The sequence below is a fragment of the Engystomops pustulosus genome, chromosome 1 (genome assembly GCF_040894005.1).
Source record: "Engystomops pustulosus chromosome 1, aEngPut4.maternal, whole genome shotgun sequence".
In the NCBI taxonomy this organism is placed as follows: domain Eukaryota; kingdom Metazoa; phylum Chordata; class Amphibia; order Anura; family Leptodactylidae; genus Engystomops; species Engystomops pustulosus.
In genome coordinates this window covers 184,012,536-184,039,141 of record NC_092411.1, presented here as the reverse complement: position 1 = coordinate 184,039,141, position 26,606 = coordinate 184,012,536, and the positions used below count along the sequence as shown (strand labels likewise).

Genomic DNA, 26,606 nt, shown 5'->3' with positions numbered 1-26,606 from the left:
TAGCCCTCTGCTGTAAAGACAAACCCAATGTGCCCAATGTATCCTTACAATGGAGGACAAAAACATGGTATGAATTAAGCCTAAATAAATTAATTGTGTAAGTTGAGTATGGAAATGTAAAAAAAAAAAGGTCCCAAGTCCTGAAAGCCAGAAACAAGGAGTGTCCTTAAAGTGCGAAGCACTTTGGTTGCCATCGGCAATGGTTTTATTTTTAGACTGTTTAATCTGACAAGTGGTATGTCAAGGTGATTCATTGGCCCAGTAAAACTATAGCTGCAGGTTGTGTCTGTGTTTCTTAGCCTTTGTACCTTTTTGGCTGAAAGTAATGTAATCTGACCCACACTTCGAGGTCAAAAGACGATCCAAAAAGATTGAGTGGGAAATTTATTATAATGGGGATCTTTGCTTTACTGGAAGTCTGTTTAAATCATAACTCATTATCTAAATCCATCCGTTTATTTGCTATCCTCCTATGTTTCATTTATCAGATAAGCAATGGTTTGGAAAAACATGGCTACTTTCTTCCAAAAACAGCTCATCTCCTCTCCTCCCACCAGCGAGTACACAGTGGGAGAGGGGAAGTGCTCCTTCAGTTAGTAACAGCTTGTGCGGCTACAGCAAGGTGGGGCTATGCTAACACACCCATAGCCTTTAAAGCTTATTAGCATAATTAAGTTGATGTGTGGTCTGTCCAGTGATTTGTGGCAAAGGCAAAACCTATGGGGGGAATTTATCATATGTTGGCACTCGTGTACCAGCATGTGATAAAGGCTACGGCCCCCCTGTCCAGGCAGATACACCAAGAGGCTTAGACTTCTAAATGTATCTGTGGGGCGGCCACAACACCAGGTAAAACTACACCGGGCCCAACCTAGCATTTAGAAAGTGTGCAGGCATGGGGAAAGAATGCCCAGTACCTGCACACTCCGGCTGGCAGCCACCCCCCTTCATGTCCACACAGCTTGGAGGTGGTGCAATTGCAAAACAATTATTATTTATATATTGGTGGCGACAACTCTGGATGAAGGTGCTGGTGCGTTATGTTGAAGCAGCACCTTCTTTTTCGCCAAATGCGGCTGTGTCTCTTCAATCTTTTGTCGAAGCGGTCAGATGTAGTATTCACTGTAGTAACTCGCTGTAGTATTGTCCAGTGGTCGTTCTTCCTTTTTTCAAAAAAATCCATTTGCATCCCAAAAAATCGTGGCCCTGACCTTTCCAGCCGATGGGACCATCTTCACCTTCTTTGAAGCAGATTCACCAGGAGAATCCCATTGTTTTAATTGTTGGTTAGCTTCTGGTGTGTAATGATGAATTCAGGTTTCATCAACGGTGACAACTTGACGCAAAAACTCCTTCGTATCTCGCTTAAATTGCTCCAAGCACTACTTCAAAGTTAACAGCCACATCCGCTTGTTGTCTACCGTAAGCAATCGGGCCGACAACTTTTTCAACTTATCATGTAAAATATTAATTGCCGTTCCTGTCGACACACCTATGGCCTCTGCTACTTTGCGCACTTTCATACGTCGATCAGCGAGTATCATGTCGTGGACTTTTTGAATAATTTCCTCGGTAACCACATCTGCCGCGCGTCTTGGTCGCTCCGCATCAAAAATGGATGTTCGCCAACATTTAAATTTGTTGAACCAATATCTAACTGTGGTCATAGATGGCGAAGTGTCCCCATAAACAGCATCCAACTTTTACTTTTATCTCCTCATATTTTTTTCCCATCCAAAAACAAAAAGTGAAATACCGAACAATACTGCTCTTTATCCATCCTAGCGAAAATCACAAAACACGTCTTACTGAAATGGCTGCCAAATTCAAACTAACCTATCAATTAGTCTGCAATTTGTTTTGCGGTCGTTTGATAGATAGCAGCACATGATGATAACACTAACTTCCCTCAGGAACGCCATCGTATTTAGCTTCTGAACATTCTACTAGGATCTGCCAAATAAAAAAGAGAGATGAGACAGTTCAGAGATGATGAGATCCAAGAGATGGATATAGCACACAATATAGACACTAGTTAGTGTATATAGTCTGTGTCCATTGTTGTTGGGGGGATATTGGGTGTTGTGTGCCACTAAATATAGTGAAATACGGCACTCTAATCTACTTCCCCAACAGCGATGAAAACAGAATGTATATATCTAATATATAAAGCTGAGTTTGTGTATGTATGCCCGCTAAAGGAATCTGCAGTTAAGTTTACAATTACCAAATTTTGCACAGCCACTACCTGTGACTCAGGGAATGTCATATACTAGATCTTAAGCCATAAGTTTCACCCTCGCGGTTTCCGAAATGCTCTTATTAACTTCCATATACAGTAGTCATTGTCTGCTGATGTAGCAGTTAGAAGCCGTGCCGTGATTTGTTGCTATTTTGCCACAGGTCATTAATATGAGCTCTGAGCTTTGATCAGTTACTATAAATAATGAGTATAAGCATTTGTGAGAGGTAATATGGATAAAGGCAGGAAGACAGAGATAGAGACAGAAAGAGACAGTCAGATAAAATATATTTTGTTAACCCATTCTTTTTTATTACAGCTAAGAGCAACTATTTACTATCTCGGGCAATGCCGGGAGCTACAGCTAGTTAATATATATGTCTGTATCCATGGTTGTTCGGTGGGGAAGGCGGTGGTGTGTGCCCAATCATCTACATATATGTCAGTAGCCATTGTTGTTTTTTCTAATTTATTAAACAAGAAAAACTGAAATATCACATGGTCATAAGTATTTATACCATTTGCTCTGTATTAAATAGAAGCACCCTTTTGAACTAGTACAGCTATAAGTTTTCTTAAGAATGATGCAAGAAGTTTTTCACACCTGGAATTGGGGATCCTCTGCCATCCTTCCTTGTAGATCCTCTCCAATTCCCTCAGGTTGGATGGTGAACGTTGGTGAACAGCCATTTTTAAGTCTCTCCAGAAATGCTCAATTGGGTTTAGGTCAGGGCTCTGGGAGGGCCAGTCAAAAATGATAACAGAGTTTTTCTGAAGCCATTGTCATTTTCTTGTTGGAAGGTGAACCTTTGGCCCAGTCTGAGGTCCAGAACACCCTGGAAGAGATGTTTCTCCAGGATGTCTCCGTACGATATCTCTGTACTCAGAGTGCTTTCATCTTTCCTTCAATTGAAACCAGTCATCCTGGTTGCTGCCACCACCATGTTTAACTGTTGGGATTGTATTTGGCAAGTGATGAGCAGTGCCGGGTTTTCTCCACACATACCGCTTAGAACTGACATCAAAAAGTTCAATTTTCTTCTCATTAGACCAGAGAATCTTATTTCACATAGTCTGGAGTCCTTCATGTGTCTTTTTGCAAACTGTCTTGAACTGAGGAGAGGCTTTCGTCGTCACACTCTGTCATAAAGCTCCAACTGCTTCTCTGGAGCTCAGCCTCAATGATTTTGAGGTTCTTCTTTACCTCTCTCACCAAGGTTCTATTGATCCCCTGGGGGAAATTATTTTGTACATAGTGCGATTGTTACAGAGAGACAGGTTTAATGTCAAGATACATAAATACTTCGAGAGGCATGTTCTTACATGTTTCTAGTTCCTTGGTTGTATACAAACATAGTTACAGGGCACTGCAATACAGCACAATACAGGTTACATGAAAACATTACAGCAATTATGGCATAAAAATATACCACAATATCACTATAACAAGTAGACATAGTCTAGACCAGCGGTTCTCAACCTGTGGGTCGGGACCCCAGTGGGGGTCGAATGTCCAAAACTGGGGGTCGCCTAAAGCCATCGGAGATGCAGTTTTATTGTGTTTTTACTGCGAGTTGCATGGTTTGGGTTCACCACAACATGAGGAACTGTATTGCGGGGTCACAGCATTAGAAAGGTTGAGAACCACTGGTCTAGACAGTCATGTAAAGGGGTGCCAGTAGGGGTGCCGATGCAGCACTAACAGTGTTTTGGTCATACAGCAGTGTGCTGCTGGTGTTGGTTTGACAGAAGAGACACTGCCTGTAGCTGCACTTTAGTCAAGTACCATCACTTAACCTGTTAACGCTCAGAGTCAGATATATATCGGACGCTGAGCTGATGCCGGCTCGGCTCAAGATCTGAGCCGAACCAGCATCGGGAAACACGGGGTGCCGGCTGTAACATATAGCCGACACCCCAGTGTAACACCCGCGATTGGAGTGGGCTCCGACCGCGGGTGTTTAACCCATTAACAAGCCTTCTGGGGGGTCATTCCCCCATGATCGGCTCCCCCAAACCGTTTTCGGGGGGCGACGATCGTTGCTATGGTATCTCTGGGGTCCGATCGTGACCCCAGAGATGCCTGAAGGCAGTGCCTGAAAGATGGTGTCTGTGATGTCATCTTCCAGACACAGTGCCAGCCTATGCATGTGCACAGGCTGACACTGCTAATATCCTGCAATACATAAGTATTGCAGGATATTATCATGAACAAGCAATCAGATGATTGCTTATTCATGTCCCATGGTGGAAATAGTCAAAAAGTAAAAAAAAATGTTTTTCAATAAAAGAAATAAAGTAATAAATCACTAAAAATGCCCATAAGCCCCATAACATATAAACAGACATATAACGCTAAAAAAAGTCTAAATCATAACACAAACCCCACATATATAGGATCACCACGTCCGTAACAATTCTGTTAAAAACCTGATTTTACCTATTGAACCCCACAAAAAATGCAATAAAAAGTGTTCAAAAAAATATATGTACTCCAGAATGATACTGGTGCAAAGTACAGCATGTCCCGCAAAAAACAATCCATCAACCAGCTCTGTAGCCACAAAAGTAAAAATGTTATTCCACTTGGAAGACGGCAATGCAAAAATGATAAATTTTTCCCAAATTAGGGTTTTATTTGGCAAATTTTAGAAAAACGTAATTAAAAATATTCATGTTTGGTATCCCCGTAATCATATCGACCCATAGAATAAAGATAACATGATTATTAGGCTAAACGGAGAACACACAAAAAAAAAGGAAAAAATCCAGTACAGAATTGATTATTTTTTCGCTCAAAAAAAAGTTTTACATTTTCAACAGTAGGTGATACCAACCCCAAAATGGAAACACTGGAAAAAGCATCTCATCCCACAAAAAAAAAGCCGTCACATGGCGCCAATAACAAAAAAGCGAAAATTTATAGCCTACAAAAGGGACCAAAGAGGAAACTAAAATCCTGGCAGCTGCAGGGCACTCCTTCCCTCCTTTTGGAAATGTGTAAATTTTAGGGCTAAATGAACGTATAACCGGCACAATTTGACCATTTTAAATTTCACCTCTATTTTGATTTCATTACTATGAAGATCTCAAGGGGTTAACAATCGTCCTAAAAGTTGTTTCTGATAGCTTGTGGTGTGCAGATTTGAAAATGGGTTGGTTATATAGGGGGTTTTTGATGCTAAATATGTAAAATTTCATTCAAAACGGGATTTATCCCCAAAATATTCAATTCTGAAAATACGGAAAATTGATGTTTGATTTGTAAGCCGCTTGACTTCAAAATAAATTATCCAGACATTTCAAAAATTATGAAAATGTAAAGTAGACATATGGGAAATGTTATTAAGCAACTTATTTAGGTGGTAAATCTATCTGCCTGAAAACGCAATGATTTAGAATTTCGACAATGGCTAATTTTCAAAAAAAAATCATCATTTTTCTTTTTTTTTTGGAATTAAACGCAAAACTTATCTGCCAAAATTTACCACTAAAATGAAGTACAACATGTGAGGAAAAAACAATCTCAGAATCGTTTAGATAAGTAAGTGTTCAAAAGTGATAACCATAAAAAGCGACGCAGGTCAGAATACAAAAAATGGGGCTGAGCCTAAAGCTACAAAATGGCTGCGTCCTTAAAGGGGTTATACGGCCGTTCTATCCAAAAATCAAAAAGCATTGCATTCCTTTTTTATGTTCCCTTCTTTAATACACCCACGTTTTTCAATTTCCCGGTTATTAGAATTAATGTTTAATACATATTTTACCTTTTATGGCTGTTGGCATGAAATGATGTCTAAAGATGGCCGCCGCGCTCCGCATGATATTAGTTCCCAGGATACCACACTCCCAAGGAGCACTTTTGTGCACGCCGACATCACACGCTCTTCTTCAATTGGCTGTGTAGAAGGCAGGGACAGCCGCCGGTAATTTAACGTGAAACACCGGCGGCTCGTTCCCGATCGCAGGCGTTTCCATAGAAACGCTGATGCGATCGACCCGAAGCCCGCCCCGGTGGGCGCGACTTTGTCTGCGTTTCCAAGCGCAGACAAAGCGCTATGTGTGGCACCAGCCGTAGGCTGCACGAACATATGCCCGCCCAGCCAACCGGCCATACATGAGCAGCAAATAATGCTCTTTTTGCTACAGAACGATATCGTGCGGCTATTGCAGTCTATGGGGGACTTATTTACGACCGCATGCTTGTAGCGATACATAGGACTCCCTCTGGCCGCGGTCACACGTTCGACTAGTGTTGCGTTCATAATGCTACTCTAGCGCACAGGGGGCGAGCCTCAGCCTGAACGCATATGCGTTTCCAGTGAAACACATGCGATCGGAAACATACACGATCGGGCCGAGGCCTGCCGCCTGTGCGTTAGCATCGCGTTATGAACGCAAAGCTAGTGGTCGTGTGAATGAAGTCTTAAATGTTCAGTTTTTCAGATGCTGTTTTCAAAGCCAAAAGCAGATCACATTATGGAGTAACATTGCATTTTAAAAATGCAATGGAAACGCAATGTTACTTCATCCTGTGATCATGGTTGAAGCCTTTGGAATGGGTCAAAAACTCTTCAAAAAACGTGACGCAACGCATTGTGTGAAGTAATGCATAGGTAAGTATTACTGATTTGTGTATGCAGTGACTGCAGCCATTATAAGCATCAGGCTGTAGCGATTGCGCTTGTGACATTGGAAAGCAATTTACTGCTATTTCAGGCACAATAGGAAATCCCCACATTGGAGACTATGGGATGGAAAACCCCTTAAAAAAAGACATCACACCAAACACGTAAAAAACTAGTAAGAGCCACCTCCATTAACGCCTGTATGTTCTCGTATACACCGCGCGGGAGAGATTCAAGGCGTCTCTTTTAGACTCTGCACCTCATGAGGCGAGCACTGAGCGGACCCGTCTACCCGGCGGCCATTTCAAGCGGTGTCGCGGCCATTACTGTGGGCTGGGAGGCGGCGCCTTGAGCAGCGGAGGAGTGGCACAGCTAGGAATCCGCCATTATTCGGCTCTGGCTTTGCGGCTCCGCTTTCCCTGCTATTGTTTCTAACCAGAGATGTTGGGCGAAGACGAGATGCAAGACGAGACCATGATGGAGGCCTCTGCCAGCGAGGCTGAAGGGAGCGGGCCCGGCGAGGGCTTGAAGATCAACGCCAACAAGGCCGAGGAAGACGAGGGGTGAGAGCGCTTAGAGACCAGTGCAAGCACATACACACATATACATGTAGGACCTGCGGCTTTATAGTAACTGTATACGGCTCTGGAGCAGTATGACACTTGATACGTATAGATCTATATACGGTAGATAATGCGGGTCTGACTGCTCTGCTGTCATACGTGAGATCCTGCTATGTAAACGATAAGAGGCAATTCTGCATTAGGATGGGGGAGGGGGCTCCTCACTATAGACACATGATGGCTGCTATTGCAGGGTGTTCATGAACATACTCATTGTTCGGGTATGTTGTGCCATTTAGCCTGGCAATAGTGATCTGTGCACCAGACACCCAAATTCTAGTCTCCTCAGGTGTAAGGTTTCACTTTCATACCTTGAGGTATTGGATAACCCTCTGCTACATAACGAGGCTGCAGGTATATACAGCATAGTGTAGATGTATATGAGCGGGAGGAGTTCTATATTACACAGAGTAGATGGATGTCACATGACAATATTTTGGCATGCGTGAGGTTAATGAACCTATGTCTATGTATAATGTCTATAGTATAACTAAATCACTGTAATAATAGCCTTCTGCCCCCCTCTAGGTCTGTGCTTACGGATGAAAGGTTGGCTGAAAATATTCCATTACGTGACCCATCTCATTTCACTCAAGGCCTGTAAACGTCAATGTGAACTGTCTAATATAGTGTAAAAATATTATTGCTGACACAAGCTACATATCAGACCACTGCTTTCATGGCAGATTGCATGCAATGACCCCTGCTCGCTTCAAAGTCCTGCAGGTTATAGGGATCCCCCACAGATCACCCCTATTTATCAGCTGTATACTGTATATTCAGAATTGTTTCAGACTGGAATATAACTCGTATTTTGGTAATTATTTTGCATCAGTATTTAGGATCCAAAACACAATAGTTATTGATGGGCTTAGGCCCAGTCCATGGTGTGGTCACACGTAGCACTGGCGACCTGATTCTGTAACCAGAACCCGGTGTCCTCCTATAAAACAATGCAGAATACTGGGTTCTGGTTACTGATCGCTTGCGTTTCCATGTGCACGCAGCGCAAGTGGTATGTGTGGCCGCACCCTCACAAATGAGTTACGGGTGTCCTCACCGAGCTTCCTTTTAAACGTGTTGTGCCATATCCACAAAATGTAGGATAAATAGCTGACTGGCGGGAGTCTGACTGTTCTGCATGGGGTGGCAGGACCAACATGTGCCCTACCATGCAGAGTGGTCAATTCACTTTGGGAGTTGCCAAAATATAGGCCAGCAATTTTTCTATGCTATTTTTATCTCTTCCATACAATGCATCACAATTCTTCACCCATTAGGCTGGCTGTTGGGCCGTTTTTAAGCAGTCCATTAAAAAAGCATCTGTTTTTTGACCCGTTTGAATTAACATAATTGGTAAAACTGGTCAAAAACGGATGGGTTTTTAGCAGACTGCTTAAAAATGGTTCAAAACGCCTTGTATGCTGTCGGCCTTAGTGGTAGACAGACTCTTGTCAGCTAGTTATCAATATCTTGTGGATAGTGATAATTTATATACTTTGGGCACCCTGTTAAGGAGAGCATAACAGAAGGCTTTGTTCACTTTCCACGTCTTATGGGCTGTGCCACGCGTTGTATTTTGTTTGCGTTTAACGCAGGCTCAAGAGGAGATTTGCCTAATAACATTGTTGTCAACATTGCGTTTACAAAATGTGAGTGTTAACACAATGTTAACACGTACATTCACAAAGTGTTAAAGGGAATCTGTCGCCAGAGAGCTATATTTCACTAGTTGCAGCTTCTTATACACACTGGTAAGTGCATTGCAGACATCATTATACCTTAGTCTTCAGTTTTTCGTTTAATAAGCCTTCTTAAACTTTACCTGGCTCCATGCCAGCATCTTCCTAAAAGCCCTGGGGGCAGCTGTATTCCAAAATGTAACATCCACATCCTAATTAGCATATTTCATTCCCTCGGTGCCAAGTTCATCTATATTCAAAACACTACCCCCTTATGACGTTTTTTCATTTATATACTTGAAAAATAATTTGGGATTATTTTTGCTCTCTTTGGCAATATTTCTCTTTTGCAGCCTTTATCTGCTTTTTACAGGATTAGGCCACAGGATTTAACACCTTAGGCCACAATCACACTTTCCACTAGCGTCGCGTTATGAACAGGGGGCAGGCCTTTGCCGGATCGCATATGCGTTTCCTGGGATTTCTCTTAGCGTAATACAAAATCAATGATATTATGATCACTATTCCCCAGGTTCCCCCCAACATGTAGTTTTGATACCCTATCAGGTCTGTTGGTAAGGATAAGGTCCAGCAGTGCCCCCCCCCCCCCTTTTGGCTCCAGGACTAGCTGCGACAGGTAATTGTCTTTTGTTGTTGACAAGAACCTGCTACCTTTGAAGGACCTGCAGGTTTCTGCCCCCCCAGTCAATATCTGGGTAATTGAAGTCCCCCATGATAAGTACTTCACCATGCTTTGAAGCTGCATCCATTTCACTTATCAGCATTTCCTCTGCTGCCTCCATTAAGATATAAAACGAACAACTAATGACTAAGGTATAATAAAAGCATGTCTGGAATGAACTTACCAGTGTGTATAAGAACCTGTACCCAGTGAAATATAGCTCCATGGTGAGAGGTTGCTCTGTTTTTGTTAACAGACAAGCAAGTGTGTTAACAAAACATTAATGCAGACCTTACATTATGCATCTCTTTTTAACAGTGGGGGAAGAAATGCGGGATTCTGTGCTATTTTTTCCGCTATTAATAATGGAATGTTAAACAGAACAAATAGAGGTGTGATCTTAAAATACTGATACTCAATACTGACCAGTATACCAGAAGCCTTGTTTCACAAAGAATATTGTTTATAACTCTATAAATTGCTTTTACACCACACCTTGAATATGGGGTTTTATTTGGGCCTTCACAATCTAAAGAAAAAATGGGGGAGATGTACCAAGCTGTCTTCCCCAGAATTTTGGAGTAATTTGTGCCAGGAAACTCTTAAATTCCTTGTGCCACATTTATTAAAGGAAATTTACCATTTATTTTCATGCATTGTGAACCAACATACCTTGAGAATGCTGTAGCGACACTGATGCAGAAACATATCTTGTTAAATCCCTTATCCGAGTGGTTTTGTTCAACAAACCATTTAAAAAATTCAGGACCTTGAGAAAACTGGGTTGCATGCTGACATTCATAAACATATTACATGGAGCTTCCGGAGCTGTCCAGACTGGACTAATCAACCTGAGCTGGATAACTCGTACACAGCAGCTGGGGAATGGCAGCAATGTATCACTTCTACCTGTCAGGGACAATACAGTGATTACATCATTCTCTGGAGCAGTGCATAGTTAGGGTAAGAGGAGAAGCGCCGATCGAGAGAGCCTCATTATCATAATTTTATAATTGTTGTTTCATTAAAACCACTCAGTTTAGTCATTATACAAGATATGTTTATGCATCAGTGTCGCTACAGCATTCTCAAGGTATGTTTGCTTCAAAATTCATGAAAACAAATGGTAGATTTCCTTCATTGGTGGTTTAATTTGGTAAAATTCTGTGTCGTTAAAAAATGTAAAGAAATCTACCATATGGGTGCAGTATTGTCCATCAAGCACACTTACATGCTGGTGCATGTCTATTGAAAAAGTATCTGTTCTTCCTTTATTTTGTAATCTTCTTTCAAGGTTATCCAAATCTGCATCAGGAGCTCGTGGCTTTCTGCCTGGGGGGTAGACAGAAATGTTGAATAGAGCCGTGAATAATTAGCAGAAGACTCAAAATCCATTGAATCTTTATTTGCAGAAGCATCCTGAGGGTGTGGTTACACGGTGCATTCCTTCACTCTTGCTGCGTTTTTAAACAAACTGAAAACGTATGCGGATATATATGCAGCTGTATTAACATTGTCAAAGCTGCATAAACTTCCAGGAATAATGGATTCAAACCAGTCAAAGGCATGGTAAACATGCGTTTTCATTGTGTTTAAAAACGCACTGTAAGGGTGCGGTCACACATGTCTAAGGCCGCGGTCACACGTACCGCTAGGCGTCCGTCATAACGCGACGCTAGCGCACAGGGGGAGGTCCTTGGCTCGAACGCACATGCGTTTCCAGGGAAACGTATGCAATTGTTAAGACTATCGCATGCGTTTCTCTGGAAATGCATGTGCGTTCGGGCCGAGGACCTCCCCCTGTGCGCTAGCGTAGCGTTATGAACGGACGTCTAGCGGTACGTGTGACCGCGGCCTAACACAAGCATTTCAAAACCCATTCCACCAGCTGGAGAGAAATTTGCCTAATTAAACAGCTGTTAATATTAGTGTATACAAAATGCAACCGTTAACATGATGTTAACACGTGTTTGTTAATGCTATCATTACCTTTGTGTTTTTTAAACACAGGTGTTAACAGCTGTTTATTAGACAAATCTCTCTAGCTGTTGCAACAGGTTTTTTAAACGCATGCGTACGCCCAGTGGCACATGTGGTGTTTTGAACCAGTTTTTGGGCTGTTTTAAGCAGTCTGTAAAAAAACGCATGCATTTTTGACCCGTTTTAATTAAGATAATAAGTAAAACGGGTCAAAAACGCATGCGGTTTATAAAAATGGACTGCTTAAAAACAGCTCCAAACCGGGTTCAAAATGCCACATGTGGAGCCGGCCTAAGATGTGTGCCTGTTCCTGGATGAACTGATTTGAGCTAAGTTTACATCTGTGTTTGGAATTCTATTAAGTTTGGCCACAAAAAATTACAGATTAAATGATCTGTTAAAATATCCATTGATTTTGTTGGACTTTTAATGGCTTTTGTTAGTATTTGCTTTCATGACTTCCATTAGCGTTTACATAATTACAAACAAAAATATAGTTTAGGTCTTATTTTCTGCTCAAATAACAGAAGCCTAAAAGAAATATAACAGAAAATGGTGCAAACACAATAATCAATGGACATTTTAACAAATGTCATAGGCCTATTAATTAGCATAATAATAGATGATAATAGATTTACTTTAAATGAGCTCCTCCATGTACTGCAGAGGCTTGTAGCCATTACATCTGTCAGCTTCCTCATCCTTCTCAATACTGCATTCAGAAACCATTTTGATGTGTCGTTTTAAAGAGGAGAATCTCCCTTTAATATCACATAAGGATTGTGTTTCTGGTGCCACAGTTTTTTCCACACTTGGTCACAGAGCCCTCACTCCTATTGTTTCATCTTATTATGTTATTGCTCTGTAAAGTCATATTTTGTCTGTAAATGTACTGGAACTATAAAAAGATTTGTTATTATTATTACAGTCAGGACTGGGACCAGTATCTGACAATTACCATCCCGACTGTAACTTTACAGTGGTTATCTCCAGTTCATTAGGGTTCCTACTGCTGCAACCCCTAAATGGCCAGAAAGCAGGAATGCAAGTTCCCCATAGCTGCCACGTGATGCCAACTTCACTATGTGGCCTTGCCAGAAATCACATTGAAGTCCGTTTAGCACGGATTAATAAAATCCACACCCTATTTCAGTTTCTGTGCAAACAAATTCTTCCTGGTATTGGATTAATAATTGACAGCTGAGAATTACCATTCTCTCTATATTCTGCATGGATATCATGCAACTTTAATTCTGTGCTCCATTGACTTCAATTGCTGCACATCAGTCAGGCGTTAGCTGATACGTTTCTACCCGAATGAGGGATATGTCTATGGGTAATATGTCTATGGGTAATATGTCTATGGGTAATATGTCTATGGGTAATATGTCTATGGGTAATATGTCTATGGGTAATATGTCTATGGGTAATCATGGGGATAGCAAATTTATATGGGTTTATAATATTTTATGGGTTTATAAAAATGTTTTTTGATTTTGTTATTTGTGGCGCTAATAACTTTTTTTTATACTTTTGTGTATGGAGCTGTAGGGTGTCTGATCAATCCTACCATATAATGCCATATACAGTATGACAGTATATGGGGATTTTCGACCTCCTTCATTAAAATTTGCAAATTGCAAATTGTAATGAATGGGTTAAAACAAGACAGCCTTGGGTCTTTGCAAGACCCAAGACTGTCTCGTTGGAACGATCGCTGCTCCCCGATGACGTAGTCCAGGGCGCCGCCATCCCTTTGAAGCTGCTGCAGCTTTGCTGGCGGAGATAACACCCACGATCTGTGCTAGCACTGATTGCGGGTGTTACCGGTAAGTCTTTGCTCCAATATGCAGCAAATACTTACCGGCTATGGAGAGGGCTCAGCCCGTGAGCCCTCTCCGTGTACCCGCACCCGGCCAGTGCCGTACTATTACGGCGTTTGTCGGTAAGGGGTTAAAGAAATGGGCCCCTCACAGTCTAACACTGTTGGTACTGTTTCGACAGTGGACTGAAAGTCTAGAGCCCTTTTTCAGTCTTCTCCTACACAAACTTTGCGACCCATCTGGCGTTGGCTCACCCTGCCGATGTCAATAGATAGACTAGCCCGTAAATATCTCGGCAGGGATAGGACCTGCTCTATAATTTTGTGTGACCAATAGAAGTCTGTGGGCTTAGGCTGATTTATGACTTAAAAGGACTTAAAGGGAACCTGTCATCAGGATCGAATATCTACGCCTTATGACACTTATTCCCAATCTGCTATTATAAATTATATTTCATTTAGTTATTGCTTCCTATATGAAAATCCCTGCGACCCATCTTGTCACTCAGATTATGTGTTCTCTTTGCGACCTGATAAAATTACATGGATTTGTGTATCTGACTGGAGGCCAGTCTCTTCTTTCTGATACCACATTCTGCACGTCTACATAGCAATATGGTACGGATTGCAGTGCAAATAAGATTTATTTTTCCTGAAATTTTGCTTTCGAGCATTGATCTACCATCAATGACTATTATTCACCTCCTCATTCTGTCCCAGTTTGCAGCATTCTTCTTTCCTTAGATCTTTGAATTTCTGAAATCTTGTGCATGCGCGAGAATAACATTACTTGCGTAGTTGCACTGCTCCACTGCGGGAAGCGCAAGAATTGTCATTCTCATTCATGCTCAAGAATAGAGTCCCATCTATAAAAGTATTTTATAATTATAAAAGTATATTTCTCCAAAATGCAGGTGTTCAAAGATATAAAGAAAGAAGATTGCTGCAAACTGGGACGGAACGAGGAGGTAATAGTGAAACTACTATTAGGGAATCTGATGGTAGATGTCCTTAAACCCCTTCCCGACATTTGACGTAATAGTACTGCATCGCGGGAGGTGCGTTCCCCTAAAATGCAGTACTATTACGTCATGCTTCTGGCCCCGGCTCCTGAACGGAGCCAGGGCCAGAAGCTGCGGGTGTCAGCTATATATTATAGCCGACACCTGCTTCTAACACCCGTGATCGGAGATTTCTCCGATCGCGGGTGTTAACCCCTAACACGCCACGGTCGCGCTGCTTACCGGGGGGGGGGGGGGAGTCCGCTGTTCCGATCGCACCCTGGGACTGCCGGTGCCCGGGGCTGCGCAATCTCCTTCCTTTAGCCGGGTCCGTGCCTTCTGACAGGACCCGGCTGTAACATGCGCAGCATGCTCAGTGTGTTACATTACACAGTGTAATACATCTGTATTACACTGTGTAATGTGAAGAATAGCTTGAACAAGCGATCCGTGGATCGCTTCTTTAAGCTTACCTGTAAAAGTAAATAAAAAAGTTAAAAACATTAAATAAAAACATTTTTGAATAAAAATAATTAAATAAAGTTAAAGACCCCCTAAACACAAATATTCCCTATACACATGCAATAAAGGGAGAAAAACACAAAATCGCCAAAAAACTCCACATATTTGGTATTGTCGCGTCCGTAACAATCCGTACAATAACTCAGAAACATTATTGGACCCGCTCGGTGAACGCTGTAAAAACAAAACCCAAAAAAAGCCAAAAATGTACATTTTTCATAAAATCTCTGCACAAAAATGTTCTAAAAAGTGATCAAAAAAAGTTATGTGCGCAGAAATGGTACCACTGAAAAGAACAACTCAACACGTAAAAAATAAGCCCTAAACTAGCTCTGTCAACCAAAATATATTAAAGTTACGTCTCCGAAAAGATGGCGATGCAAAAACAAATGAGATTTCCTCTATATTAGATTTTATCCAGTAAAAACTATATAAATGAGATATCACCGTAATCGTAGTGATCTATAGAATGAAGATAATATAATATTTTTAGTGTACGGTGTACAACCCCCAAAATATACAAAAAGGAAACCAAAATTGACAATTTTCTTTTCACCCATACATTCAAGAGTTAATAAAACCTCATCAATTAGCTAATGACCCACTAAAATGAAGTATTTGTAAAGTGCATCTCATGTCGCAAAAAATAAGCCCTTATATGTCCAAATTGCCCAAAAAATAAAGATTGTATAGCCTTTATAAAGTGACTATGCATAATCTGCTCTGAATGGCGCAGCTTCCCTTCGATGCCCTGGCGTGTGCCCATACAGCAGGTTACCACCACATATGGGGTATTGTTATACGCGGGAGGGATTGGGTACCAAATTTTGTGGAACGTTTTGGTATTTTATCCACTGAAAATTTGTACATTTTTTGAAAAACACATTAATTTAGCCCAAAAAATTTCCCTTTCAAAATTGCATCCGACTTTGTTTTAACCCCTGTAAAACAATTAAAGGGTTAACAAACGTCATAAAAGTTGTTTTACGTACATTGAGGGGTATAGTTTCTATAATTGGGTAATTTATGGGGTTTTACTTTTATTTAGGCCTCCCAAAGTGATTTGAAACCTGAGCAGGTCCCTCAATAGCAGGATTTTGCGTTTTTTATGAAAATGTGAAAAATCGCACCTGACGTTCAAAGCCCCATAACATCTTACAAAAATAAGAGTATGCATAAAAAACCATGTCCACATAAAGAAGACATTCGGTGAATGTTAGTTATTAAGTATTTTTGCGGTTATGACTGTATGGAAAAAGTAGAACTTTTTGAAGTTTTCCAAGTTTTCACCAAATATCTGATTTTCTCATAAATAAATGCAAAATATAACACCAAACTAACATGAAGTACAAAGTGTCACGAGAAAACTATTTTAAAATCGCTTGGATATGTTAAAGCGTTCCGAAGTTATAACCACTTATAGTGACACAGGGCAGATTTGAAAAAATGGGCCGTGTCAGGAAGGGGAAAAGTGGCTTCAGCGTTAAGGGGTTAAAACAACTTTTCAGTTATCAGTGCAGATAACAAGCGTCAACAGTGTTCTGCTGCTTGTATTGTAGTGCTTGTACATGGAACCCAATTATAAAATTAAGAAAAAATAGCTGTAAAGCTGTAGAAATACTTCAATAGTGCCTGGTCAAGGCGCTCCCAAATCCCTCCACACGTAAAAGCAACATTGGTGGAGATGTATTAACGTGTTGATTATTAGGCCAGTGCAGAGTAGAACTAGACAGATCTCTGCTGCGCCATATTATTCACGGTGTCTGTCGTGTTTGTTTGTTTTTGTTTTTTTCCTGCAGTGATTTTTTTGACTCAACCCATTTTTTTTTTTTCTTCAATGATGCCTTACTGACCTTTTCAATTGTTCACACTTCATTTTTTTTCCAATGTCAGTGAACACAAAGAGAGCAGGTTCTAAACTGACCACTGATCAGTGAAAAACCCATTAGTCTCTAAAATGGCTGAGCCATTAAATCACTACACTGTTTTTATTTATGGGTGGCTATGGGAAGTCAGATAAGTGGGCATTCATGCACCGAATGTCTTGTGTAATGAGTTTGTTTGCTGGCACTAAGTCACACCTTAAGTCAGAAAACTGCCTAAAAATGGTGTAAAACGCTCAATAAATGTGACACACAGTATTTCATATGCAAATTACTCAAATTCTGGGATAGACAGATCTATAAATCCCCCCCCTCCCTCAAATGCATATTACATGCAGATTCTGGTGGAACTCCCTGCAGAAATTATAATTCGGCATTAAACGATTGCTGAATGTGCTGATGCCTGATGTGCCATGGTCTGAAAGCTAAAGTCCCTTAAAGGGTTCCTGTCAATGCTTTATCAAGCAGATTAACACCACCTAGATCATGTTTGTTTGTCGGACCAGAGTTGTCATTAACTAGAAATGTAACTGTAAAGTGAGATGTAATTTGGTTGTGTAAAGTCGCGGCGGCAGAGAGACCAAAACTGAAGTCAAGCTCTCCCTACCACCCTAGTCTGTTGTGATTGATGTCATGAACAAGATATAGGGAGGACCTTTCAGTGGTGATCCTTTATGTTGGGGTAGGGAGAACTGGATTTTATTGCTAAATTCCCCACCTCCATTACTTTTTATAACTAGTAACCTCTGACTTCAAAGTTTATTTTTCTGGTTGATGCCACCAACGAATGGACAATGAAAAAACCAACATGATCTGGAAGGTCTTGAGATGCTTGACAACAAAATGGTAGTGGTTTATTAGGTCAATTTCTTCTTACAGGTTCCCTTAAAGCAAATGATTTTCAGTGTTTATCTAGTCTACATCCGGCATCACTCTGACTGAACACTGACACATGAAAGTCTATAGGCCACTGTATATTTGATTTTCTGCATCATGGGTACTCAGGAATTTACTGCATGCACTAATTTGTTCCAGGGTGATTAGGCTCAAAAGTAATTTCTTCTGCTTAATCGCATCTCTTCTGCTAATTGCACTGCTCCATTAACAGAATTATTTTTGTATTTTATATATATTATATTTATGTTTTATATATATAGCCATTTGTGTACTTGATGGGTTAATGTTTCAAGTGAGTTGGGAGAAGCCCTGCTAAACATTCAGATTGGGATTATCCTATATGCGTATACGTATCAGATGTGGCATGACCCAATTTCCATGAAAGCTAAACAGCAGTACTCAATGCAACATCTCTGGTCAGGACCCGTAAATGTGGCCTACAGATGGAGTCAGTTTGTCGGAACCAGGCTAACTTTTAGAAATTGGAGGTCAGAGCAGCCTTAGAACAACGTGTAACCCCTCCTGAAGTCTGACGGTGCAGCCACGCGTTCAGTTTTTCAGATGCAGTTTTTGATGCCCAAACCAGGAGTGGAGTGAAAATAGAGGAGGAGCAGCGCAACTTAATGAACAGCTTTCTCTTTCAAAATCAAATTCACCCATTCAGTTCATTCAGTTTCACCTGTGAAATTGACAAAACTGCACCTAAAACCACCTCAAAACTAATTGCGATGCAGTTTTAACTGCAACGTGTGACTGCACCCTGAGCTGGAAGTGGATTGGTACTTTATAAGTTTCTCTTATTTTAATGGTTCCTTGCTTGCTCTTTAAACCTTTTTTAAATTGTATGTGAATAACCCATTTTAGGAATGTCTTTGTTTCTTTTGTGCAGAAAGATGTTCATTGGAGGGCTTAGCTGGGACACTACAAAGAAGGACCTGAAGGACTATTTTTCAAAATTTGGAGAAGTTGTAGATTGCACCTTGAAATTGGACCCTATCACTGGTCGATCAAGAGGCTTTGGCTTTGTATTATTTAAGGAAGCTGAAGGTGTTGATAAGGTATCTTTTCATTCAAATGCAAAGGTGTCTGTCTCTGTATTACTTTATCTGGTGATCCTGGGAGGGGAAAAAGGCACATAACAGACTGTGCATGTGAGAGTTAATGGGCTACATTTATCAGTGCTTGTTCTCCTGAATTCTGGGGGGGGAGGTATATATATGTATGACACTGTGGCCCTACTGTCTACAGTAGAGGCGGTCCCTGGGTTACATCCAGGCTAGGTTCTGTAAGCCTGAACTGTATATTTCAAAATTGTAAGCCCAACCAATATTTTTTTCGTCTCTCCGACAATGGATTTTGGATTTAAAAAATGTGGGGTTGTCACAAAAACCAGGATTACCATTAAATCTTAATTGCAGACACCTTTGATAAGTGTTACAGCTGATTATTGTAAGCTGGGACTAAAGTACAGTAAATTACCAACATCCAGAGGTCTGTTTGTAACTAGGGGTCGTCTGTGTGTTCTTAAGTAGGGGACCGCCTATAGATGTCTCATTATTACTCCATACGACAAGCCATTGTAACTTGAGAATTTGAGAGGTGCGGCTTTCAGGTTCAAGAAAATAAGTTTCTTTTTCTTGTACCCATGTATTATATAGTTGCCCATTCATATGTTCTCACCTTTGGATCTCCTTGGTTATCTCCTGTCAATTTTAAGCTTGACTATTGGAAGCACGAATAGATGATGTGCAGACTGACACTAACTGGAGCCATTAAAATTGATGGACATTTTAACGGATTTATTCATTTTCAATGATTATCGTTATAAATTATGAAAGCATGGAGATCCAAACGCTACTTCATATTCCCTATAAATAGAAAAGCTGAAGGAGTACACGACATAAGAATTTTTGTTTTACAGGTTTGCTGTTCCTCTGTTATGACTTAGTGTTTATCAGTAAAATAACAATCATTGCCCATTGACACTATGTTTGGTGGTGGCAGCAGTGATTTAACAGTGTTGTTCTACAGGGAAACCTCACTGGCTGCTCAAACCCAGTTTTCTATTTACATCTAATGGGTGCACCTTTTATTACGTATGCTTGCGGTATACTTAACTGGAGTTTATTTTCGCAGGTGATGGAGCAAAAAGAACACAAGTTAAATGGCAAAGTAATTGATCCGAAAAGGGCAAAAGCAATGAAGACAAAAGAACCAGTTAAGAAAATATTTGTAGGTGGATTGTCCCCAGACACACCAGAAGAAAAGATAAGGGAGTACTTTGGAACATTTGGAGAGGTATGTTTTTTGTTGTTGTTTCTGAACTTTTCATAGTTGTTTCTTTTTTTTGGTTTCTCTCTGATGACCTTAAAAATCCTAGTGAAATTGGGAAGTGGAGATATAACCACCATCTTGACAATGTGGGGTTTGTTTCCAGTTTTAAATCTCTGATGAGCAATTCCTTCTTGTGTATGGGACTGCCAGAGGTGGATAAGCTTAGTAGTAGCTGACCACAGAATTGCACAACCTACAATTTCAAGGCAAAAGAAAACCTATAACACAATAAAAACCTCCCCTACCCAACCATTCCAGAGTCAGCTCCCCAAATTGAGGTCCTTCTTCCCTAGGAAGAGTGCTAAATCCCTATAGTTCTGTTAGGTTCTCCACATACACTACACCCAACAAACAGGAGATAGGCTTTGCTGTTTTTTGGACCGAGAACACTCTATCCAGTACACATTCTAACCCTCCTTTCTAAAGGGTCTCTAATTCCTTGCACTACCACAGATTTACTCACCCGGTCTATTCGCGATCCAGCGGCGCGTTCTCTGCGCTGGATTCGGGTCCGGCCGGGATTTATTAAGGTAGTTCCTCCGCCGTCCACCAGGTGGCGCTGCTGCGCTGAAGAGCCTCGGAATGCACTGGAATACACTGAGCCGGTGCGGCGGGTTTTCGTTCGGCCACGCCCTACCGATTTCCGACCCGTGCATGCCGGCGCAAATCGGAAATATTCGGGTAACACGTCGGGAAACCGCGAATCGGGCCCTTAGTAGATGACCCCCTATATGTAAAATGCCTGCCACTTTTGTTGCACATTTTGGACCTTTCCAGGTAAAAAATCTCGGTAAGGGCAGGGTTTTTTCACAAAGGGCCGTAGGGACCTAGAGAACTTTAGGATAGCTTTTACCTTGGTCCAAATCTTTCCCACAAGAAGTAGGGTAGGAATAGGACCCAAATTTGGGGTTTTTCCAGGCTAGTGACCTGTATTAACTGTCCATGGGTTAGTTCATTAGTATTAATTGGTAGAGGGAAGTCCAGTTGCTTTACTGGCTCCTCCTTGTAACTGCAACCTTTCACCTTTTGTTAAGTGAACTAAAGGTTAAATTAGGAATTCCACTAAAATGGTTATGATTTGGCCTGTTAGGTAACCTCCACGATTTACATGGATTTATCGTTAACTGGTTTTACACACTGCCTGACACAGGACATTATGCAAGGATAGGATGTCCGTTTCTTTATTCTTTCAATGTGAGTCTGGCTGAAACAAACACATTTGGACCGGCTTTACACAGTCAAATTTTTAGTTCAGTTCTGTATCTCAGCATTCAGGACCATCATTCCAGCAAGCATACACAGCTAGTTGGACTGTATAAAGTGAAGTCAGCCTTAAGGGAAATGTGTTGCCAAAACAATAAAAAAAAAAAAAAAAGCTAATAATTGATATAAATCGGTGTCTATTCCCTTTTTGATGGCAGTTAAAAATATTAAAAATGCTTCTATTTTAGGATTTTCTCAAATGTGTAAAGCAAATCAAAAGTTCTCCAAATCTTTAAATGTGTAAACCATTTATATTAACAGTAAAAAGCTGAGTTGTTTTAGTGTCACATTTTGTTCAAGATGTTTTTCGTGTGACAGAGATTAGGGCCAGAAAGGAGCACAAAACTGTAAATCCTGTCCCATGTTTCCTTTACTACTATTTACAGCATGGGCCATAGAATCAGCATTTTTGTAGGAGTTAGTTCAACGTTATCCCGTAGCATTTTCATCCCCAGGTTGACAGTTTATTCTGTGAGCTTTATATCACAAAGGATGAATAGATGAAAAGTTGGAAACTTTGGTACCTGCACGATTACAAGTTGTCCTTATAGCAGTTATGTGTGGTGGGGGGGTTAAAAATGGACCATTATTTACAGCCTCCATAGTGCAAATTTATTCTTGCTAGGTTGGGCCTGTTTAGACCAGGTTTGTTCTGGCGAAGATCTATGAAGATTCTTTAACCCTTTAAGGACCTCGCCCTTTTTTGTTTTTTATTTTTCACTACCCACAATCGTCTGTTAGGGGGCATATATACGTCACCCACAGATGTAAATAGGCGCTCTACAGGAGAGGTACGGATCCGCACATGTCCTATGTGCTCCATATATTACTATGGAGAGTGGTGGATGTGCAGCTCCTCCTCTGTAAAGTAAGGGGTTAAAATTCTTTGTGTAAACCTCACTAGGGGATTGAAATTTGAGAATTTTCTTACATGGGCAAACCCAATTTTTTTTGGGATACTTTTATTGAACATTTTTTAATAACAACACACCCAACAAGTACAACCTGGAGGGAAGTATGTACATAGTATTACAATAAGCTCTGATTTTATACAATATTACAAACTTGAATTGTACTCATGGCAAACCCATTTTAAGGGTAGGAAAAACTCTTTGAAATGGTGGGGAAGACATAAAAATCTCCCACGTTGTGCTAATGTTGTATAACTAGAATAAATGTTAGAAAAGTTAGAGCTGTGCATCTTGCCTGTGTTTTTTTTTTCTTTTTCTCATGGCCTGTGCATTTTATTATCAGGTTGAAGCAATTGAGCTTCCCATGGACAACAAGACCAACAAACGCCGTGGATTCTGCTTCATCACATTCACAGAAGAAGAACCAGTGAAAAAAATTATGGAAAAGAAATACCATAATGTTGGCTTGAGTAAAGTATGCTATTGTTTTACTTTAACATACTTTTCCAAATAATTTACCCTTAGTTAAAGCTTCCAAGCGAGTTGACTCCAAACTGTATAGCAGCCAGTGGATATCCATCTGTGTCTAGGCTAGAGACCGTAAAGAGTCATATACAACATGTGTAAAGCAAAATGATAGTTTATCAAATGAAAAACCTCACAAATATATTGATCATGTACCCAAGGGTAAAAAAGTGCCATAAAAATAATAGCTTTCTTATTATTCTATCCTTACCGATGCAGTGATAGTAAAATGCACAAAAAAAATGCACCCTGCCTTCTGTTAGTGTCCGTGTCCGTCTCCAATTTTCATTGCTTTATCCATATAAATGACTACAAAATAATGTCAAAATGGCTCGTGAAGTAAAAGTTCTCCTTACGGAGCCAATTTTCAATTTGAAACCTAATTTGCAAATAGGTTTCCAAGATGGGATAAGAAAAAACATGCCTCTTTTAGCCCCTTGCAAGGCACCTCCCATGACATCAAGCAATGACCCTCAGGAAGCCTAATGACATTATACGGGGTTAAGATCAAACCACTATATACATTCCTCAAGGAACATATTCCCAACTATGGTCAGCACTGTTTTTGACCTGGTTAGGTCTATTCAGTACAGCATAGGGAGCTGGTTTGATATTTTCCCAGAAAATTGCTCAACAGTTTGTGTCCAACTATCTGCACAAATAATGGAAGGCCTAAAGTAAGGTGGGAAAACGGATTCTAATGGAGATCATGGCAAGTCCATTAAAAGCAAAACTGATCTGTTCATTTTTGTTTTAAATGGAATTTACTTTCTTAAATCCTTTTACACCTCCAGGAGTTTTCCTTGCATATCGGGGATCTTTTAGTTGTCCATTTTGTAAAAGCTACACCATTATTTTCCATCCTGTAATTTTCTTTCATTTATTTCCACAGTGTGAAATTAAAGTAGCACTTTCTAAAGAACAGTACCAGCAACAGCAGCAGTGGGGCACAAGAGGCGGAGGGTCTTCTTCAAGATCCCGTGGGCGAGGAGGTTAATACATCATTTTACAAGTCATTCATAGTCATTTCACAATGTCATGCTTTCATCGGGTCCTACTAAATGTGACCATTTTGTCCATAGGATCAAGTCAAAGCTGGAGCCAGGGATACAGTAGTTACTGGAACCCAAGCTACAGTAGTTATGGCTATAACAACCAGGGCTATGGAGGCTATGGCAACTATGACTACTCTGGTTATAACTACTATGGATATGGAGATTACAATAGTGAGTATCAGTCATGTAATATGACACTAGATGGAGTTTTGTCATAAGCTTGAAAATACATAATGCAAAAATGATAGCTGCCTTACACGTTCTGTCTAATTACATTAATTGTGCCCTATGATTATGCTGCAGTTGTGAATGGTAACAGTACTTTAACATGGTTTATTATACACTTCTGGCAATTTTAAACAATTGTAAAAGGGTTTGTAATATGCATTAAATATGTAAGAAGTGCATAGGTGTCTACATGTATGATGATAACATTTACATCTGTCACACCATGACACTAAAGCTGTAAATATTTTATATTGGAAAAGAATCAAAGAGAAACTGTTGACCGATAACCCCTTCCTGGCTGCCATACGGCTATATACCTCATATTTTCACATACAACTCTGTTTGTAAAGGTCATGACAGTAGCCAAATTCCAACTATACATCCTGAACCTCCTCTTAAATATAATATTGTGTGTGGATGCTTTGCAGAACCAGAGATATCCACTGTTAAAGGTGCAGTACACAATATTACTTTTATTTTTAATTCCTACTAACGTTAAAGCGCACCTGTCACCATGAATGTGATTTTTATCTGGTGACAGGTTACAATAGACTATGCATTCTGAATCATTTCAGTAGTTCTTTTAAACCCTGGGGTAGGGGCAGCTGCAGCCTGTGTGTCAGTCTCCTCTCCTTTTCACTCATCCAGCTCCCTCCCCACTTCCTGTCATGTGGATTGTGGAGTAGAGGAACAATGTATGGGAAGACACAGACTCGCCACATCCTGCTGACAGGGAGACAGGTAAAGTAAAATAAACTTTTATCTACTACAGAAATGGTTCAGAATTCTGTTTAATATGGCTCAGGCGTTGCAAGTGCATCCCCTTCCGGCCAGTCAGCTGAAGGTGGAATGTAAAAGGAGCTGCTGGGAAAGACTTGGTTTGCAATGTGCAGAAGTACATGCACACTCTGCATCTGTAGCTGAACCTGGGAAAGAGTGATGGGCTAAAGTGGTACATATTTAGAACATGTTTTAGTAAAGGTTCATTCACTTTTACTGCTTATTAAAAATTAATTTGATTGGAAAAATGACAAAAAAAAGCTTTTTAGTTAGTCTCACGTGTCATGAAAGAAAACTGTTATGATTCGTAAAGCTTTTTAAAAGATATTGTCCTTTAAAGACCCCTACCATCAGTTTAGTAATGGTAATGTTCCTCTGCTACTTATTAGGACACATCCATACTTAAGACAACTTTATTATAAGTATATGCCATGATTGTAGAAATATAGAGTTATAAAAGTTAAGCAAATTCCCCTGGGGCGTGGTCACCCGAGTGCACTCCCCCCGCGTAGCGCTAGTGGTCCCACCCGTTAGCTAACCCTAACATTGACCTGGACATTCAGGTTCCAATTATTTTCATTCACGAAGGTGTTAATCAATTATAAGTTGAAAGCCGTGCTAATAAGGTGGTCACCTAATCCAGGCTGAATGCACAAAAATGGTTAAAGGGAACCTACCACCACGATTCTACCTATAAAGGTAGAACGGGTGGTAGGTGGATGTAAGGGACGTGAGGATAGCTCTTTTTAGAGCTAATCCTCACGTCCCCGCTAACTTTTGGTAAACTTTATTTAACTAATATGTAAATTTTGTTATGCAGCTACTGGGGCGTGGAGTAGCCGGGCACGAGGCTACACGGCGCGGCTACTCCACGCCCCAGTAGCCACGTTACTCCTCCTACCCTGTTGTGTGCGGCGCCCAGTTCCTCATAGCTGTGCGCCCTCGTCCGACAAGCCGGCTACTGCGCATGTGCAGTAGCTCTGGCCTCAGAGCTGTGGCTGCTCAGCCACAGGCCTGTGTTCTGCACATGCGCAGAACGCCACCATGTCGAACGAGGGCGCGCAGCTATGGGGAGCTACGCTCCACACACAACAGGGTAGGAGGAGTAACGTGGCTACTGGGGCGTGGAGTAGCGCGCTGTGTAGCCTCGTGCCCGGCTACTCCACGCCCCAGTAGCTGCATAACAAAATTTACATATTAGTTAAATAAAGTTTACCAAAAGTTAGCGGGATGTGAGGATTAGCTCTAAAAAGAGCTATCCTCACTTCCCTTACATCCACCTACCACCCGTTCTACCTTTATAGGTAGAATCGTGGTGGTAGGTTCCCTTTAAATGTATTTCTGGAAGAGCCATCTAGCAGTGTTATAAAAACTTTTTCTTGCATTGAAATTGCATTTTACTGTCCCTTAAAAGTGGATGAGATTTCACAATTCCACTGAAATGTTTTTGCTGTGTGGAATTCACATCTGCAGCATGTCAATTTTTGTTTGCATTGTGGATTTGACTCTCTAATAGAGAGGAGGCTGTTATGAAGAAATGGAGCAGCT

At 40.8% G+C, this 26,606-nt stretch overlaps 1 protein-coding gene and 1 long non-coding RNA gene across 12 annotated transcripts in view; one reads left to right on the top strand and one right to left on the bottom strand.

The window, feature by feature from the left end:
• Positions 1 to 1,454: 1,454 nt before the first annotated feature.
• Positions 1,455 to 7,302, bottom strand: LOC140069206 (uncharacterized). Of its 2 annotated transcripts, none has more exons than XR_011848733.1 (3): positions 7,057 to 7,302; positions 2,847 to 3,609; positions 1,455 to 1,953 (listed from the first exon to the last, which is right to left on the bottom strand). It is a non-coding gene; the product is annotated as an uncharacterized lncRNA (long non-coding RNA). The 2 variants fall into 2 exon arrangements; XR_011848732.1 differs by having other exon boundaries at positions 2,847 to 3,473.
• HNRNPD (heterogeneous nuclear ribonucleoprotein D) overlaps positions 7,293 to 26,606 on the top strand; it is a 22,241-nt gene continuing 2,927 nt past the window's right edge. For 5 of the 10 annotated variants that reach the window (XR_011848730.1, XR_011848728.1, XR_011848729.1 and 2 more), the window contains exons 1-7: positions 7,295 to 7,433; positions 8,004 to 8,093; positions 18,852 to 19,020; positions 20,099 to 20,260; positions 22,814 to 22,945; positions 23,888 to 23,987; positions 24,078 to 24,221. Coding sequence is in view for 7 of the 10 variants with exons in the window: in XM_072114589.1 (XP_071970690.1) it covers positions 7,312 to 7,433; positions 8,004 to 8,093; positions 18,852 to 19,020; positions 20,099 to 20,260; positions 22,814 to 22,945; positions 23,888 to 23,987; positions 24,078 to 24,221 (919 nt within the window). In the remaining 3 variants the exon portion in view is untranslated. Of the gene's footprint in view, positions 7,434 to 8,003; positions 8,094 to 18,851; positions 19,021 to 20,098; positions 20,261 to 22,813; positions 22,946 to 23,887; positions 23,988 to 24,077; positions 24,222 to 24,926; positions 24,980 to 26,606 lie in introns of those variants that run through there. The other 5 variants (XM_072114603.1, XM_072114581.1, XM_072114613.1 and 2 more) reach the window with 5 other exon arrangements.